At 40.5% G+C, this 16641-nt stretch overlaps 1 protein-coding gene across 11 annotated transcripts in view; it reads right to left on the bottom strand.

Moving 5' to 3' along the window:
* BIRC6 (baculoviral IAP repeat containing 6) overlaps positions 1-16640 on the bottom strand; it is a 227097-nt gene extending 210457 nt beyond the window's left edge. For 9 of the 11 annotated variants that reach the window (XM_078056150.1, XM_078056152.1, XM_078056156.1 and 6 more), the window contains exon 1: positions 16295-16634. In XM_078056150.1, the coding sequence (XP_077912276.1) occupies positions 16295-16619 (325 nt within the window). In that variant the 5' untranslated portion in view covers positions 16620-16634. Of the gene's footprint in view, positions 1-16294 lie in introns of all 11 variants that reach the window. The other 2 variants (XR_013441642.1, XM_078056159.1) reach the window with 2 other exon arrangements.
* Position 16641: the final 1 nt, after the last annotated feature.

The raw sequence follows: 16641 nt of genomic DNA, 5'->3' as shown, positions 1-16641 counted from the left end.
TAAGGGTCCAACTTCATTCTTTTGCAATGTGGATATCCAACGTTTCTCAGCACAATTTCTTGAAGAGATTGTCCTTTCCCCCACCGAATGGTGTTGGCCTTCTTGTCAAAAATCATTCACGACATATATGAGGGCTTATTTCTGTGCTCTCTATTCCATTAGTCTTTATGTCTGTCTACACCAGTACCACATTGTTTTGGTTACTGTAAAACTGTAATAAGTTTTGAAACGTGAGTCCTTCAACACTGTTCTTCTTTTTCAAGAACGCTTTGTAGAATCCCTTGAGATTCTACATGAACTTTATGTGGGTTTTTCTATTTCTGCAAAAAACATCATTGGGATTGTGATAGAGATTGCACTGAATCTGTAAATCACTTTGGGTAGTACTGACTTTTTAACAATATACAGGCGAAGCACTTATAAGGATGCAGAGTTAAGTGGAACTCATATTTTTAATGGAAATACATAATGGCACAGCCACACTAGGTTTGACAGTTTCTTTTTTAAGATTTATTTTTTGGGGTGCCTGGGTGGCTCAGTCGTTAAGCGTCTGCCTTCAGCTCAGGTCATGATCCCAGGGTCCTGGGATCGAGCCCCGCATCGGGCTCCCTGCTCAGCGGGAAGCCTGCTTCTCCCTCTCCCACTCCCCCTCTGCTTGTGTTCCCTCTCTCGCTGTGTCTGTCTCTGTCAAATAAATAAATAAAATCTTAAAAAAAAAAAAAGATTTATTTTTTATTCATTTATTTGAGAGAGAGAGAGAAGACATGAGCAGGGAGGAGGAACAGAGGGAGAGGGAGAAGCAGACTCCCCACTGAGCAGGAAGCCTGACGAGGCGCTTGATCCCAAGACCCCAGGATCATGACCTGAGCTGAAGGCAGACACTTAGACTGAGCCACTCAGGCGCCCTGGTTTGACAGTTTCTTATAAGATTAAACATACACTTATCAAATGGTCCTGTAATCCCACTTCTATGTATTTACCCTAGAGACATAAAATCTTACATTCACACAAAAAACCTGTACTCAAATGTTTATAGTAGCTCTATCCATAATCACCAAAGCTGAAAACACCCAAGTGTCCTTCAGTGAGTGAGTGACTAAACAAATGGTGACACATTCATACAATGAAATACTGTTTACGTATTAAAAAAAAAAAAGAACTACTGATACATGTGACAACTTGAGTGAATCTCAGACATTATGCTAACTGCAAAGTCATTATCAAAAGGTTACATACTGTAGGATTCCATTTCTAGGACATTCTAGAAAGACAAATAGTATGGAAAACTTGATTGCCAAAGGTTGGAGGGGAACAGGATGGGGGGAGGGTTAGACTATAAAGGAAAGAGCACAGGTGTTGAAAATGTATCCTAATTGTAGTGGCAGTTACATGAATCTATGCAAGTACTGGTAATACACAAAAAATAGGCTATCTTATTGTAGAGTATTAAATAAAATTTTAAAATATTATAGAAGAAAAAAATGGGAAAATATCTATAATATGCTATTAATTAAGTAAAGGAAGGGAAATAGTTTATAAAATATCATTGCAATCCAAATTCTATAAAAATATATTAAACAATGGGGCACCTGGGTGGCTCAGTCGGTTAGGTGTCTGCCTTCAGCTCAGGTCATGAACTCAAGGTCCTGGGATGGAGCCCTGCTCTCTCTCAAATAAATAAAATCTTTAAAAACGTCCTTAAAAAATATATCAAACAATAGAAAAAAGCAAAAAGAAATTGTTACACACCAAAATGCTAACAATGGCCATCCCTAGGTAACAAGGTCATAGGTGACTACTCTTTTCCTTAGTCTATTTGGTGTCTTATAATAAATGGAAATTCACAAAGGTAGGAAACTGTGTTTTTTAAAATCATTTAATCCTAATACCCACTTCAAGAAATAGTCAATTCTTTATCAAGGCACTATCCATGTGCAACCCTACAAAACTTGCAAAAATATTATTTGAATTACATTATCTTTGCCAACTGACAGAACACACTGTAAAATTCCATTTCCACAGAGATAACATCAGAGTTCAATGCTTAAAATACTCTACTAAAACACAGTATATAAAAACATCAAAGTCAATAAAGAGGGTATAAAATTAGTGTTCTTACAATGATTTTAAAATACAATTAAAGTAACCAAAATTAAAATCACTTAACAAAAGTTGTTAGTACACTATATTATTCAAACCCAAAGCGAGTATTCCTGTAAAACTAAAGTCAGTGCAAAGCAAAGAAAGTTTGGGAAAGTTCAGGAGCTAGGCCATGAAAAAAGGGTAACAAATGGACGAAACGCAATGCAGTGACAGTCTTATTCCAAGTAAGAGAATCAACATCTGCCTAGGCATGCGAGTGGGTCTCCAAAAGATACAGACTTACTGGAATTAAGAATTCCAAGTTCCAGGGTGCCTGGCTGGCTCAGTTAGTGGAGCGTGTGGCTCTTGATATCAGGGTTGTGAGTTCAAGCCCCACGTTGGGTGTAAAGATTATTTAAAAAATAAAATCTTTAAAAAAAAGAGAGAGAGAAAGAGTTCCAAGTTCCAATTCTCTCTACTCACTTTATCCAAAAGTTCCACCAAACCACCTATTTTACTATAATCTTAAGTATCTGATATCAACCGAGAAAGTTTTAAGAACATAATCATCACTGAAGTTTCCATGGATGGGACTCAATCTTTAAAGACCTACTCCCTGCAAGAAGTTTTGGGAACTATTTCAACATATATTATTCAATTTGTCACAGTTAAATCTCCCAATCACCTTGGGATACAATAGTTCCATTCTTCCTTCAGAATTCTGAGCTGGTTATAATTAAGCAAAATTTGGGAGCTGCCTTCCCTATCTGATATTGCTCAAGATAACCCTAACCATTTATATACAAATTCCTGTTGCTATACAAAGTTGTCCATGTGAGAGGGAACTCAGCTATAAATTAATACAATTCTGTAAAATGGAGGACACACCCCATGAATTTCTATTTGGAGCTCATATTTGAAACTACTGTTCTCTGCTGAATACAGAAGGCACATATATCCAGACTAGTAGTCACAGACCCCTTATCATTCCTCACATAGCCTAAATTTTAAGTCAGTCCAAGTCAAATTCCATCCAAATATGATGAAAATCCGTCTAGCTGTTTTTGCATACTACAGTAACAGGCCAACAGAAAACCTCCCTGGATATCTGCCCGGCTGCTTCCTCACATCACTGGGATCTTTGCTCAAGGGCCACTTCAGAGAGACCCTCCCAGACCACCTCATAGCACAAATTTGCCCATTACCATCTCGTACCAGCTCTAATTTCTTACGGCATTTATCACCACTTGGTACAGTGCGTGTGAAATACATCTCTTCCCACTAAACCATGAGCTCTAGCAAAGCAAGGACTTTGTTAACTAGTGTATCACCAGTGCTTGACTCACAATAAATGTTTTTGAATAAATGAATCATTTTCTATGGTTCTGAAGAACTTTTTAATATATTAAAACTAAACTATAATGTCGTAAAATACAATATTCTCACAGTTTTGTTTGTTAACACAACATGAAACAAAGACAGTTCAGGCATGAAACTAGTTGAACTGGTACAGATAACCCCAGCCATCTACCCTTCATAGCCCCATTTTCCCCAGTATGAGGTCACTGTCCTTGGCTATAGTGGTATTTTGGTGAAAAAGTATCAGAGCACTTAGCAGGTTCAAAAATCAACCAAAGCTGAATTACAGCACAGAAAGACAAAATAGAAACCAACAGAAATTTGGTCCTTGATACATTCCTGCTGCTTACAAGCATATTTCATTATATAGTCACTAAATACAATTTAAAACACAATGAGGGAGATTTTGGTAGCAGACAAACTAACTTGGGAGGTTTTAGTTAACCAAAAAATTAAGGCTAAATAGAATACTATTCAATTCAAATGAAATCTGTCTCTCATTTATCCCAGGCTTATCAAACAAACTTACTCATGAAGTTGGAACCTCTAAACCTAGGTGCACATTAGAACACCTGGCATTCTGCTTAAAAAAAAAAAGAAAAGAAAAAAAAGCAGGCCTGGGCTCCACTCCAGACCATTTAAGTCAGAATTCTGGGACCCAAGGAGTGCCTGGTGGCTGTCAGTTAAGCATGTGACTCTTGATTTTGGCTCAGATCATGATCTCAGGGTCGTGAGATAGAGCCCCACCATGTGAGGCTCCTTGCTCAACATGGAGTCTGCTTCAGATTCTCTCTCTCCCTCTACCTCTGCTCTTCTCCCTCCCCTATGCGTGTGTGGGTGCTTTCTCTCTCTGTCTCAAATAAATAAATAAAATCTAAAAAAAAGAAAAAATACTGGGACGCAAGCAGAATATTTTTTTAAAGTTCCCGTGGTGATTCTAATGAGCAACCAAGGCTGAGAACCCACTGCTCTATGCATCTCCCCAGTCTTACTTCTCTCCTACTTCATAAATCTAAGTACAGAAACAAATCATGAACTTAAATCATAACTTAAATTCTTGGCACCCACAATAAATCTCAAAGAAAACATTCCTATCTGCCCCATTCTAACACTTCTACCATTTCCCCTAAAGAGTAAGCATAATATTTATCTCCCCTAAAATACATCCCTGATTTAAATACTCAAATGAGACCACAATTACTTCCTTTTAGGAGCACCACCCTTGTCACAAGCTTTTTTATATAGCAATTACTTTATTCTTTTTGTTATTTATATCTCTGTTATCTCCGTTTTTATACCCAAGGAGTTTGTCTTTTTTTTTTTTAAGATTTTATTTATTTACTTGACAGAGAGCGAGCATAAACGGAAGGAAAGGGGAGAGGGAGACCCCCGGCTGAGCAGGCAGCCTGACACGGGACTTGATCCCAGATCCCAGGACCCTGGGATCATGACCTGAGCCAAAGGCAGACACTTAATTGACTGAGCCACCCAGGCGTCCCCCAAGGAGTTTTAACTTTTTTGTTTCCTTCACATTTGAGGTGCTACAGTTTACAAAGACATTTCTGCATTCATTATCAGATGGTGAAGTAGTCTGGGCAAAAATTACCACTTAGTAGAGCATTCTTTTTCTTTTTTTTTAAGATTTTATTTAGTCATCTCAGGGAGAGAAAGAGCACAAACTGGAGAGAGGGGCAGAGGAAGAGGGAGAAGCAGACTCCCCGCTGAACAGGGAGCCTGACTCAGGGCTGGATCCCAGGACCCGGGGATCATGACCTGAGCAGAAAGCAAACACTTAACCGACTGAGCCACCCAGGTGCCCCAGAGCATTCATCGCTTGATCTCAGGGTCGTGAGTTCAAACCCCACAGTGGACGTGGAGCCTACTTTACAAAAAAAAATTGTAAAATAAATAAGTAAATAAAAATATTTTTTTTAAAAAAAGAATTACCAGCCCATTTTAAAGATGGTAACTCTGAGAAGTTATCTTGCCAAAGGCATAAGGCCATGGGCAGTACAATGCACATATCACAAAGGTCGTCTTGCCCACTCCCTACTGTTCTTACAAACTATATTACAGAAATCTATTATTGTTTATAGTCGTCTATCTGTAGCTACAGCCAACACTGCTAAAGACAAAGTACCAAATTTTCAACAACTTAAGTATGGTTACAAGTACAAATTGCCAGTTAAACAACAAGGTTATAATGGGTGCATGTTTACTTCTGCTCCCTTCCAAGTCTCACTAAAAAGACAGTAAAGAAATAAAGAGGGCATTAAACAAACCCACAAAGACAAAAAGAACAAGTTAGGAGATAATAACAGAAAAATTTTGAAGTTGGAGGGCAGATGGAAGAGCCTTAACAGAATCATTCCCCGTGGAAAAATCTCAAAGCTAAACCAGCAGGGAGGAAAGGCCAAAGTATCTTTGTTGTAGTGGGTTTTCTAAAGATGTATTTATTTATTTTAGACAAAGAGTAAGAGATCACACGTGGGCATGCAAGTGGGGGGAGGGGCAGAGGGAGAGAATTTTCAAGCACACTCCCCGCTCAGCGGGAGCAGGGCATGAGGCTTGATCTCACAACCCATGAGATCATAACCTGAGCCAAAATCAAGAGTCAGATGCTTAACTGACTGAGCCACCCAGGCGCCCCTGTTTGTAGTATTTTTCAAATTATGTAGTAATAAGTCTAAAATAAAAATTACTTCAAAATAGTAGCCTTTCGCAGTATTTTTTCAACTGACACTAAAAACACAGCTCCTGTAATAACAGGTCCCTAAATTTTTTACCTTAAACTAGGAGTTCTTGCATTGAAAAATATGGTAGCCATAGGTCAGAGGGACCAAATCCTCAGGCTATCTCATCACTCCCATCCTTGTGCTCTGCACTCCAATACCAATGTGCTTGTAACAAATACTACCTGCTTCATGCCTCTGCTCTTGCTCATGTGTTCCCTCTACCTGGCTAACTCCTATTCTTTCAAGAGCCAAGGTGTCACCTCTTCTAAAAGCTTTCCAAATTGGGAGGCGGGGGGATTTTAAATTCATCTTACTATCCCCATATGGCAGACAAACACTTGTTGAATTGAACTATATAATTAAGAACACCAATCCAAAAGTAACACTTATTGCACGCTTACGGTGGATTAAGCAGTACCTACATGTATCAGTTTATTTAATCTTTCCAATAACCCAATGAGTTAGGTGTGCAGAGAGACATTAAGCATCTTACCTAAGGGCACAGATAATAAGTGGTGAATCATGGACTGAAATGCAGTCTGGCTCCAGAACCAATATCCTTAATCACTAGGCTCAGCTTTCTCTCTAATTGCCAGTTTTCCTAATCCATGTTCCCAAATCCTCAAGCTCAACTCTGAATTCCCAAGCCTTCTGGACATCTCTACTTGGATGTCCTTCAAGAACCTCAAAATTAACACAACCAACGTCACTATCTCCCTCTTGCTCCCAACCTTCTCCAACAAAAACTACTCACCACACCTTCTTGTATTACTTATTTCAGTTAATAAATACCATTCACCCAGTTACCAAAATTGGGAACCCACGCATGAGTACTTTTCACCTTATCCATCTCTCTCATCCCCACATTCACCAAAAATTATGGTTCCTACCTTTCAAACTTACACAAAGCTCTCATCACTTCTCACACCTGGGCATTAGTTTCAAACCTCTCTAAAAACAAATTTGATCATGTAATAACCTACAATGGCTCCCTACCACTGATATCAAGTCAAAATTTTTTTCTAAGATTTTATTTATTTATTTGAGAGAGAGAGAGAGAGAGGGAGGGAGGGAGCTCTCACACACAAGCAGGGGGAGCAGAGGGAGAGGGAGAAGCAGACCCCCTGCTGAGCAGGAGCCCAATGCAGGCTTGATCCCAGGACCCTGGAACCATGACCTGAGGTGAAGGCAGACACTTAAGTAACTGAGCCACCCAGGCGCCCCTCAAGTCAGATTTCTTAACAAAACATATTATGATCTTGTCTTTGCCTCTCTCTCAGCTTCATAACCATCCCCTCACACATCCTAAACTCCAACTGGTTTCCTTCAAAAACTTCTCTCTGTTCCTTGAATTCACCATGTTTTGAAAGATCAAAATGTCTCCACACAAGCAAGTACCCTAGCTTAAGATGATGATCCCTGTAACATTCCCTCCCACTATCTCATCTTTCAAAATGAATCATAAAAACAACCTCCTTTGAGAAGTCTTCTCTATTTCCCTCAGGTTGAAGAAACTACCTCCTCTGTACTCACACAGCATTCTGCGTATCTATATTATAGTACTTATAACATTACGCTAAAATGATTTACCTAAACACATCACCAAACATGCATTCAAAGACCAAAATGTTGCCTTAATAATTTTGTGCCCCCATATCTAGCATATGTTCAATAAATGTTTAAATACGAATCAACTAGCTCTTCATATTGCCATGCTCTTTTAATAATTTCAAGTCCAAAATCAATTAACTTACAGAGTTTGTATTTCTCCTATAATACAAAAGTGATTATAATTATGTCCATTAGATTTCACCCAGTCACATCTCCACATACATGGAAAACTGGAAGAATACTGTCATTTCAACAAAATATCTGTAGCAGAAAGTCTACTATATTTAAATAGCCACTGCTACCAAAAGAATAAAAACACAATAAAAAATACTTATAGAGTACATATATATACAACCACCTTATGGGGTAGACATTATTATTATCCTCATTTTATGGGATGAACTTCAAGATCAAATAGAACCAATGGGGCGCCTGGGTGGCTCAGTCATTGGGCGTCTGCCTTCGGCTCAGGTCATGATCCCAGGGGCCTGGGATCGAGCCCCGCATCAGGCTCCCTGCTCCCCGGGAAGCCTGCTTCTCCCCCTCTCACTCCCCCTGCTTGTGTTCCCTCTCTCACTGTGTCTCTCTCTGTCAAATAAATAGATAAAATCTTTAAAAAAAAAAAAAAAAAAAAGATCAAATAGAACCAAGATTTAAGCCCAAACTGTTTGGCTCCAGAAGATGATCTCTTATAGTGACTCTCAGTAAGTCTAAAACTACTATAAGACTAAGACAAATTCTTGCTAGAGCAAAACCATCTTTGAACAGATAATAGGAAAACTTCGGAGGTAAATGTAAAAAAAAAAAAAAAGATAAATGTGGAGGATCTTAAAAACAGAGCAAAATATTTTTAATTTTAATATAAATTCACTCTACTTAATTGTGGGAAAATGTTTTGCTAATAAAACAGCTAATTGGGGCACCTGGCTAGCTCAGTTGGTAGAGCATGCGACTCTTGATCTCACGTTTATGAGTTCAAGCTCCATGCTGGGTACAGAGATTACTTAAAAATAAAATCTTAAGGGGCGCCTAGGTTAAGCATTCAACTCTTGGTTTCAGCTCAGGTCATGATCTCAGGGTCATGAGACAGAGCCAGGCTCCATGCTCAGCGCACAGTCTGTTTAAGACTCTCTCTCCCGGGTGCCTGGGTGGCTCAGTTGTTTAAGCGACTGCCTTCGGCTCAGGTTGTGAGCCTGGAGTCCCGGGATCGAGCCCCACATCAGGCTCCCTGCTCAGCAGGGAGTCTGCTTCTCCCTCTGACTCTCCCCCCTCTCATGCTCTCTCTGTATCATTCTCTCTCTCAATAAATAAATTTAAAAAAAATCTTAAAAAAAAAAAGACTCTCTCTCCCTTTCCTTCTGCCCCTTCCCCCCCACTTCAAATAAATAATCTTAAAAAATAAATAAAATAAAACAGCAGGTCTTTGACATAAGGCAGGTCATCATGTAGCATTGCTAAAATCAGTCAACTACAAATAAAGTTTGTACTCAGCCCACAAAGAGATTTGTCCAATTAAGTTTTTATAAAGAACTCAGATGCAGGGGCGCCTGGGTGGCTCCGTCGGTTAAGCGTCTGCCTTCGGCTCAGGTCATGATCCCGGGGTCCTGGAATGGAGCCCCACATCCCTGCTGAGCAGGGAGCCTGCTTCTCCCTCTCCCTCTGCCTGCCACTCCCTGTGCTTGTGCGCGCGCGCTCTCTCTCTCTCCCTCCCTGTCAAATAAATAAAATCTTAAAAAAAAAAACAACTCAGAAGCATTTAGGAGACAACTATCTTCTAGTGCTACTGAAATCCCAACTCTATACTGTGTTTATTATCTTTCATAAAAGAATAACTGAGGGGCGCCTGGGTGGGTCAGTGGTTAAGGTCTGCCTTCGGCTCATGTCATGATCCCAGGGTCCTGGGATCGAGCCCCGCGTCGGGCTCCCTGCTCATTGGGAAGCCTGCTTTTCCCTCTCCCACTCCCCCTGCTTGTGTTCCCTCTCTGGCTGTGTCTCTCTCTGTCAAATAAATAAATAAAATCTTAAAAAAAAAAAAAAAAGAAAAGAATAACTGAGACTAGGAAGGCTGCCTGAACCAAGGTAAGTCAGGAAATAGAAGTGGTCTGAATCATTTACAATTTCCAAAACTGAGACCTACAGGAAGATTTTACATTTTATCCAAATTAATGCATGCCTAATTCGGAAGTAGTAAACAAATATTTTCCACCGCTAACAAAGTGATAGTAAGTATGAGTTTTATCCCAAAAAATATTTCTTGAGAAATATGCAGGCTAACCTAACTAGTCTTCTATGCTCCAAGACTTCTTGGAGCAGGCAGCTCTGGGCTTTAAGTCTGAATCAAACAAAAAATAAAGAAGTAAAAATTCACCCAATCTGAACTCCACTGCAACTGGAGTACAGTGATCTTTTTCTCATTTATGACCATCATGCAAATTTCTCAAATAAAATCAGAGTCAACGTCAAAGGGAAATATTCACAAAGAAATGTGAAACTAGATTTGTCTAAAACTACTGAGCAGCTTTGGAGTTTCCTCACAGTGACAGAAATCTGGAACCCACTTCAGAAACGAAGAGACATGATTTCCTTTTACACATATGCTACAACATCTACTGATTAATACCCACACCCATACATCTTCAGTTTCTTATGTACATACACTACATGAACAATCCGTGTATACACAAAACTAGTAATACAACAGTCTTAACTTCATTCTGACATTTAGCCACACCAATACACTGAAAGACATTTATCCAAATAGAGATAATATTTGTCACCAACATTTACATTTCCATGTACATTTCAATGCTATCTATCTGTCCTCTGTATATAAACACTAAGTCAGTGAACATTTTTCAAATAGTGAGAACATGGTAATAGCAAGCACCCATGAGGCTTAAGAAAATTGACATTCACTGTGTACATATGCCAAGCAGCATCAGGCACTTTAAATGTGTTTACCACTTAATCTACACAACCATTCTATTAAATGTTAATCTTAATTTACAAATGAGGAAGCTGAAGTTCAGGAAGTTTAGAGAGTGAGTTAGTAAGCGAGCTAAAATTCAAAATTCAGGAATACCTAAAATATAAACACCCATTCTTTTCCACATGCCCTCAAAAAAGTTTATTAAAAAAGCAAACAATATACAATGTTCTACATTTAGGGGAGGAGGGCACTATTTCAGAAACCAAGAGAAAACACCATCAGTAATTAAACAAGAAAATACTGAACAGGCGCACCTGGCTGGCTCAGTCAACAGAGCATCTGACTCTTGATCTCAGGGCCATGAGTTCAAGCCCCATGTTGGGTGTAGAGATCACTTAAATTAAAAAGGAAGGAAGGAAGGAAGGAGGAAAGAAGGACAGACAAACTGAAGAAATTAACAATACCTTACTCTTACATCAAAGCAAAAACTAGATGGATTTTGCTGGATGATAAAAGGTGGTAAATAGGAAAAATTCCTAAGTTCAAATTTAGGGTGAAGTTCAAAAGATTTAACATAGAATATCAAAAAGGCTTAAGTAAAAAAGAAAAAAAGAGTATCTACAAAGATTTACAAGTAAATAGAAGAAATATTTTTGAACAGTAAACACACTGTTCTAAGAACTTTCCGTGTATTAACACTCCTCACAATTAGGACAATTATCATCCCCATTTTGTAAATGGGGAAACTGGAACAGAAATGTTAAGTAATTTAGTCAAGGTTACACAGTTAAATTGGGAGGTGAGGGACAGCAGAAATTGGGATCTTAACCTAAGCCAAGTGTCTCCAAAACCAGGCTCCTTCCTATTATGCTAAACTGTAAGAACAAACTATAGCTAAAGAGAGGAACATACCTAGTAATATAAACAATATGATCAAGTGGTGTATGTAGAGCTATTTTGATTTTTAAAATCCAAAGTGCACAAATTAGCCTAAGAAAAGATGTTCAGCTCATATGTCATTAGGGAATTGCAAATTAAAACAATGAGATACCACTACACACCTATTAGAATGGCCACAGTCCAAAACCAAAAAACATCAAATGCTGAGAAGGATGTGGAGCAACAGGAACTCTCATTCACTACCACTGGGAAAAAAAATAGCACAGCTGCTTTGGAAAACAGTTTGGCAGTTTCTTATAAAACTAAACATAATCCTAACACACGATCTGACATTCGTGCTCCTTGCTACTTACCCAAATGAACTAAAAACTTAAGTCCACACAAAAACCTGCATACAAATATTTATAGCAGCTTTATTCATAACTGCCCCAACCTGGAAGCAACCAAGATGTCCTTCAGGAGGTTAATGGGCAAATGAACTGTGGTCCATCCAGACAATGGAATATTATTCAATGCTAAAAAGCAAATGAGCTACCAAACCATGAAAAGACATGGAAGAACTTAAATGCATATTCCTAACTGAAAGAAGCCAAACCAAAAAGCCTACTATGTAATTCCAACTGCATGACATTCCAGAAAAGGAAAAACTATAGAGACAGTCAAATGATCAGGGAGTGACAGGGGGGTAGGAGAGAGGGACAGGTGAACAGGCAAAACAGAGAGGATTTTTATGGAAATGCAACCATTCTGTATGATATATCCATTTTTCAGAACCCAGAGAATGTACAACACCAAAAGTGAACACTAATGTCAACCACAGACTTGGGTGATAATGATGTGTTAATGCAGGTTCATTGATTGTAACAAACACATTGATAGTGAAGGGAAGTTTTGTGTGCACAGGGAGCAGGAGGTATCTAGGAACTCTGGACTTTCTGCTCAATTTTACTACAAACCTGAAACTGCTCTAAAAAATAAAATCTATTTAAGAAAAGAAAGGGAAGGGGCGCCCGGGTGGCTCAGTCGTTAAGCGTCTGCCTTGGGCTCAGGTCATAATCCCAGGGTCCTGGGATCGAGCCCCGCACCGGGCTCCCTGCTCAACGGGAAGCCTGCTTCTCCGCTCTCACTCCCCCTGCTTGTGTTCCCTCTCTCTCGCTGTATCTCTCTCTGTGAAATAAATAAATAAAATCTTAAAAAAAAAAAAAAAGGTGTTTATTTAGCAGTATGTAAGAAAGCATCCATTTAACATACTCATTAAGCCTATATACACAACTGAAAAATAGTTATTAGTATTTTGTACTGGGCATCCTGAGGAGGGGATATAAACAAGAGGACAGGTTCCTTCCCACAGGGAGTTTTAAATATAGTTAAATGGACGTCGTATATTCGCAAAAAGCTAAATAAAATGGAATTTAAATAGTTCAAGACAGAAAACATACTGCGAACGGTAAGTTGCCAAATTACTGAAATAGACATTAAGAGGACAATATGCGAATAGGGGTTCAGTGGATCACTTCAGACTAAAAGAACCAGGAAGTTAAGATCTGCTCTAGGTCCTGAAAAATGTCTAAGATATGTCTGGAGGGAATTGGTGCATTCCAAGAAAGAGCAAAACCACCGAGTTAGGAAAGGAAATCAAATGAACCAGTTCACAAAACTAAATAGGGAGAGAAGACTAGAGAGACTGGTAGAGGCCAAATCATGGAAGTCAAAGAATGCCAGGCCAAGGAACCAGCCTAGAGACTCCGAATTCTTAACTCTTAAATGCTAAAAGGGAGCAAATACTTGCCTAACCTATGTTATACTGATAGCTCTTAATCTAATGAGTGTATTTAAAAACATTTTATGTCAGATACAGATATATACTAGTAGACACAGTCAAAAATTCACCACCTTTGCTACCCAATTGAATATATATACACACAAGTCCTGCTCCCAAACTTCAATTTCCAATCTACTCTAATAAGCTACCCATAACCCTACAACCTGAACCCATTCAGAAGACACACAACTCTATCACCCAATAAAACTCTATATGGGTACACCACTCTTTTTCCCTTCACACAAAGATGTCTTTCCTCTGGGGTATAAAACAAAGTGGCTCCTTGGCCCTTTAACTGGAAAGAGGGGTCATCTTAGGACCATGGTCACTATTGGCACCTCCTCCTCATTCTATTTATAGGACTGTCACCCTCTATTAATCATTAAAAGCAAACCTCCTAAATAAATATGTAAAATACATACATATTCCAGGCAAGACAAAAAATGCAGCATTCCCTCCCCAATCACCTGATAAATGACATACATAAGACTCTATACAACCTTTGGTAAATATTATCAATAACTGCAATTCTCATAAATGAAAACATTTCAGATTTTGTCCATTGTTACTTTCAACCTTTTCTGTAATCCTTTTGTTTTCCATAAACTATTCCACTTATTTTAAATCACATACTCAAACTTCAATGTGTGGGCATCTGCAACTGTATTCAATCCCACACTTTTCTAATTAACAAATTCCCCAACATATCCCAGCTAAGTTATCCGAAATCAATGATGTTCTATGCATGTACCTTTAATCTTGTGTTAAAATCCTAAACCCTCCCCTTTAGGAATCTACCACCACAGTGACTATTTTCTCACCTTTCATGAGACATTAATACATGTCCAATTTCCTCAACCATTTATAACAAACTCTAACACACATTATTTTTCTCAAACATAAGCTCCAAGCATAAAAACACCCCATTAGACTCTTTTCTATCAAAAACATTTTAAAACTTCCATTAATATGGCTTCTTATAAAAAATTCAAATACATATACTATGATACCAATTGGTCAAAGTTTAAAAACATGAAAGAGTATTAGCTATTGTTTAAAGATACAGGCATATACTGAAAAACATAAAAACGTGTGACAACAATAAAACCAAATTAAGGAGAATGCTCATGGGGGAGGGAGGATTGGAGGAATACAATCCAAGAGACAGAAAAGAGGCTTCAACTTTCCAATGTTTTATTTCATAAACAGAATCAGGGATACATGGTTGTTCATCTTATTCTTTATACCTTTCTGTTTTTGAAATATTTTAAGTGAGTTCAAGAAGAAAGATATCCAATTACTAATTAGTATCTCCCTCTCATACGTAGTGACAAGTTGTTATTACATCCAAATTGCAGTTACTACTCATTGTTACATCCGGGACACCCCTCCTGTCCTTTACCTAAGCCAAGAAAAGAAAAATTACAAGCCTACAATCCAAAACTTTCCCTTAGATATATCTTAGATATGATCCAGGTTTATATTCTGTAGCTATATACAATCCATTTCTTTCACAACTCTCACATCGACAAAAGTTAAACCTATTTTATCCTTCTATCCCTACATTGCTATTAACTCTTATGTGCCTTATTACACAGTAAACTGGAATAACGACCTTTCCTTATTTGTGTATGTTAAAATATAAGCGAATTGTTAAGCTACATAACTAATTCACTTGTCTGAATGCAGTCATATATACCTCTATGCACGAGTCTAACTCACTCATATACTAACTTTTCAATCTCAACTTATAACTTCTAAGTTAAACCACACATCATTTAACCGCAAATGAAAGGCACTAACTTTTCAATCTCAACTTATAACTTCTAAATTAAACCACACATCATTTAACCGCAAATGAAAGGTCATCTCAGCCAAACACAACTTAGCCAGGGCAATTCCGAAACACGCCACTCCAGCATACAGGGAGTTCACCTAATGCATAAAGTCCCGTTCCTGGAACAAGGTTTACACCACCCAGAAGTGCTCTCCTCCACTGGCGACACTCAGACACACCTCCGAATCCTAACTTTCGGCTCGCTATAGTAAAACAAGGAGAGAGGGCATGAAGTTGCATCTCATCACGAACCCAAAGGGCTCTATATTTCACACACTAAAGGGCCTGAGTTTCTCATCACTAGGAGGTAGAAGTTGGAAGCCCCGATCTAGGGGACAAGGTCTAGTCTTCCATGGCGTCCGCCAGAGTCCTAAAGTCGTCGACTAACAGTTCAGGCAGCCGACCCGCCTACTTCCCTCCCCACCCCCACTCCAGGCGCACCCCACCCCCACCCCCGGCGCGAAGCCCACTGTACATCCCTGCACCTGCGGGTCCTACGAACAGCCGACTATCCGCTTCTCTCCACCAGAGGGAATGGCTTAGATGCCGGCTCCGACGCTCGCCTCCGGCCACCAGGCTCTCACGTCGGGACCAACCGGGCGACTCGTTCGCTCTCTGATCAGCAGCGACACCTTCTCCAGAACCGACCCGGGGGCCTGGCCTTCTCAGGTGCCAAGCTCCGAGGCCTCCTCACCTCTCCCAGAGGACCAACCTACACCGGACGCTCAAGGCCCGAAAGGCAACTCCCACCACTCCCCGACTCGCCAGTCTTTTTTCTTCCCAGCTGCAGCCGCTGAAAAAGCCAAGCCCCACGGTCCTCCTCCACCAGCTTCCGGGCCTCGGTTCACAGGCAGGCCTGAACCCCCAGCCTTGCCCTCCGCCACCCCATTCCCGTCACGCCGCTTCCCCCCCCGCCGGAGGCCGAGCCCCGGGGCTGGGCGGCTTCCTTCCCCGGCATCCCGCGGGCCCGGCTCCTCCCGCGGCGGGCCCGGCCCCCGCCCGGCGTGCCGCACACTCACCGCTGAGCGCTGAGGCCTGCAGGGTGGCCCCCGAGGTGCCGTCGATGACTTTGATGGTCCCGCGACTGGTGACGGCCAGGATGGCGTTGAGCGCCGGGTGGTAGGAAAGGCTGTGCAGTCCATCGGCGTCGCAGCGCATGCAGCCGTCTCGCAGCACCAGCCACTCCGAGACCCCGGCCGCTCCCGCCCCCGCCGCCGAGGAGCAGCCCGGGCCCGAGGCCGCCGCAGCCGCAGCCGCCATCTTCCGGCCTGCGCTCAGCACAATCACACTGGGAAGCGGCTCAGTGACAGTCCCGGGAGGTGCAGCACCACCGCCAGTCACCATCCGGGGCCAGGGGGCAAGCGGA

This window comes from Halichoerus grypus, chromosome 10, assembly GCF_964656455.1.
Source record: "Halichoerus grypus chromosome 10, mHalGry1.hap1.1, whole genome shotgun sequence".
Lineage (NCBI taxonomy): Eukaryota > Metazoa > Chordata > Mammalia > Carnivora > Phocidae > Halichoerus > Halichoerus grypus.
The sequence above is the reverse complement of the archived record's forward strand: the minus strand, read 5'-3'. Positions and strand labels throughout refer to the sequence as shown.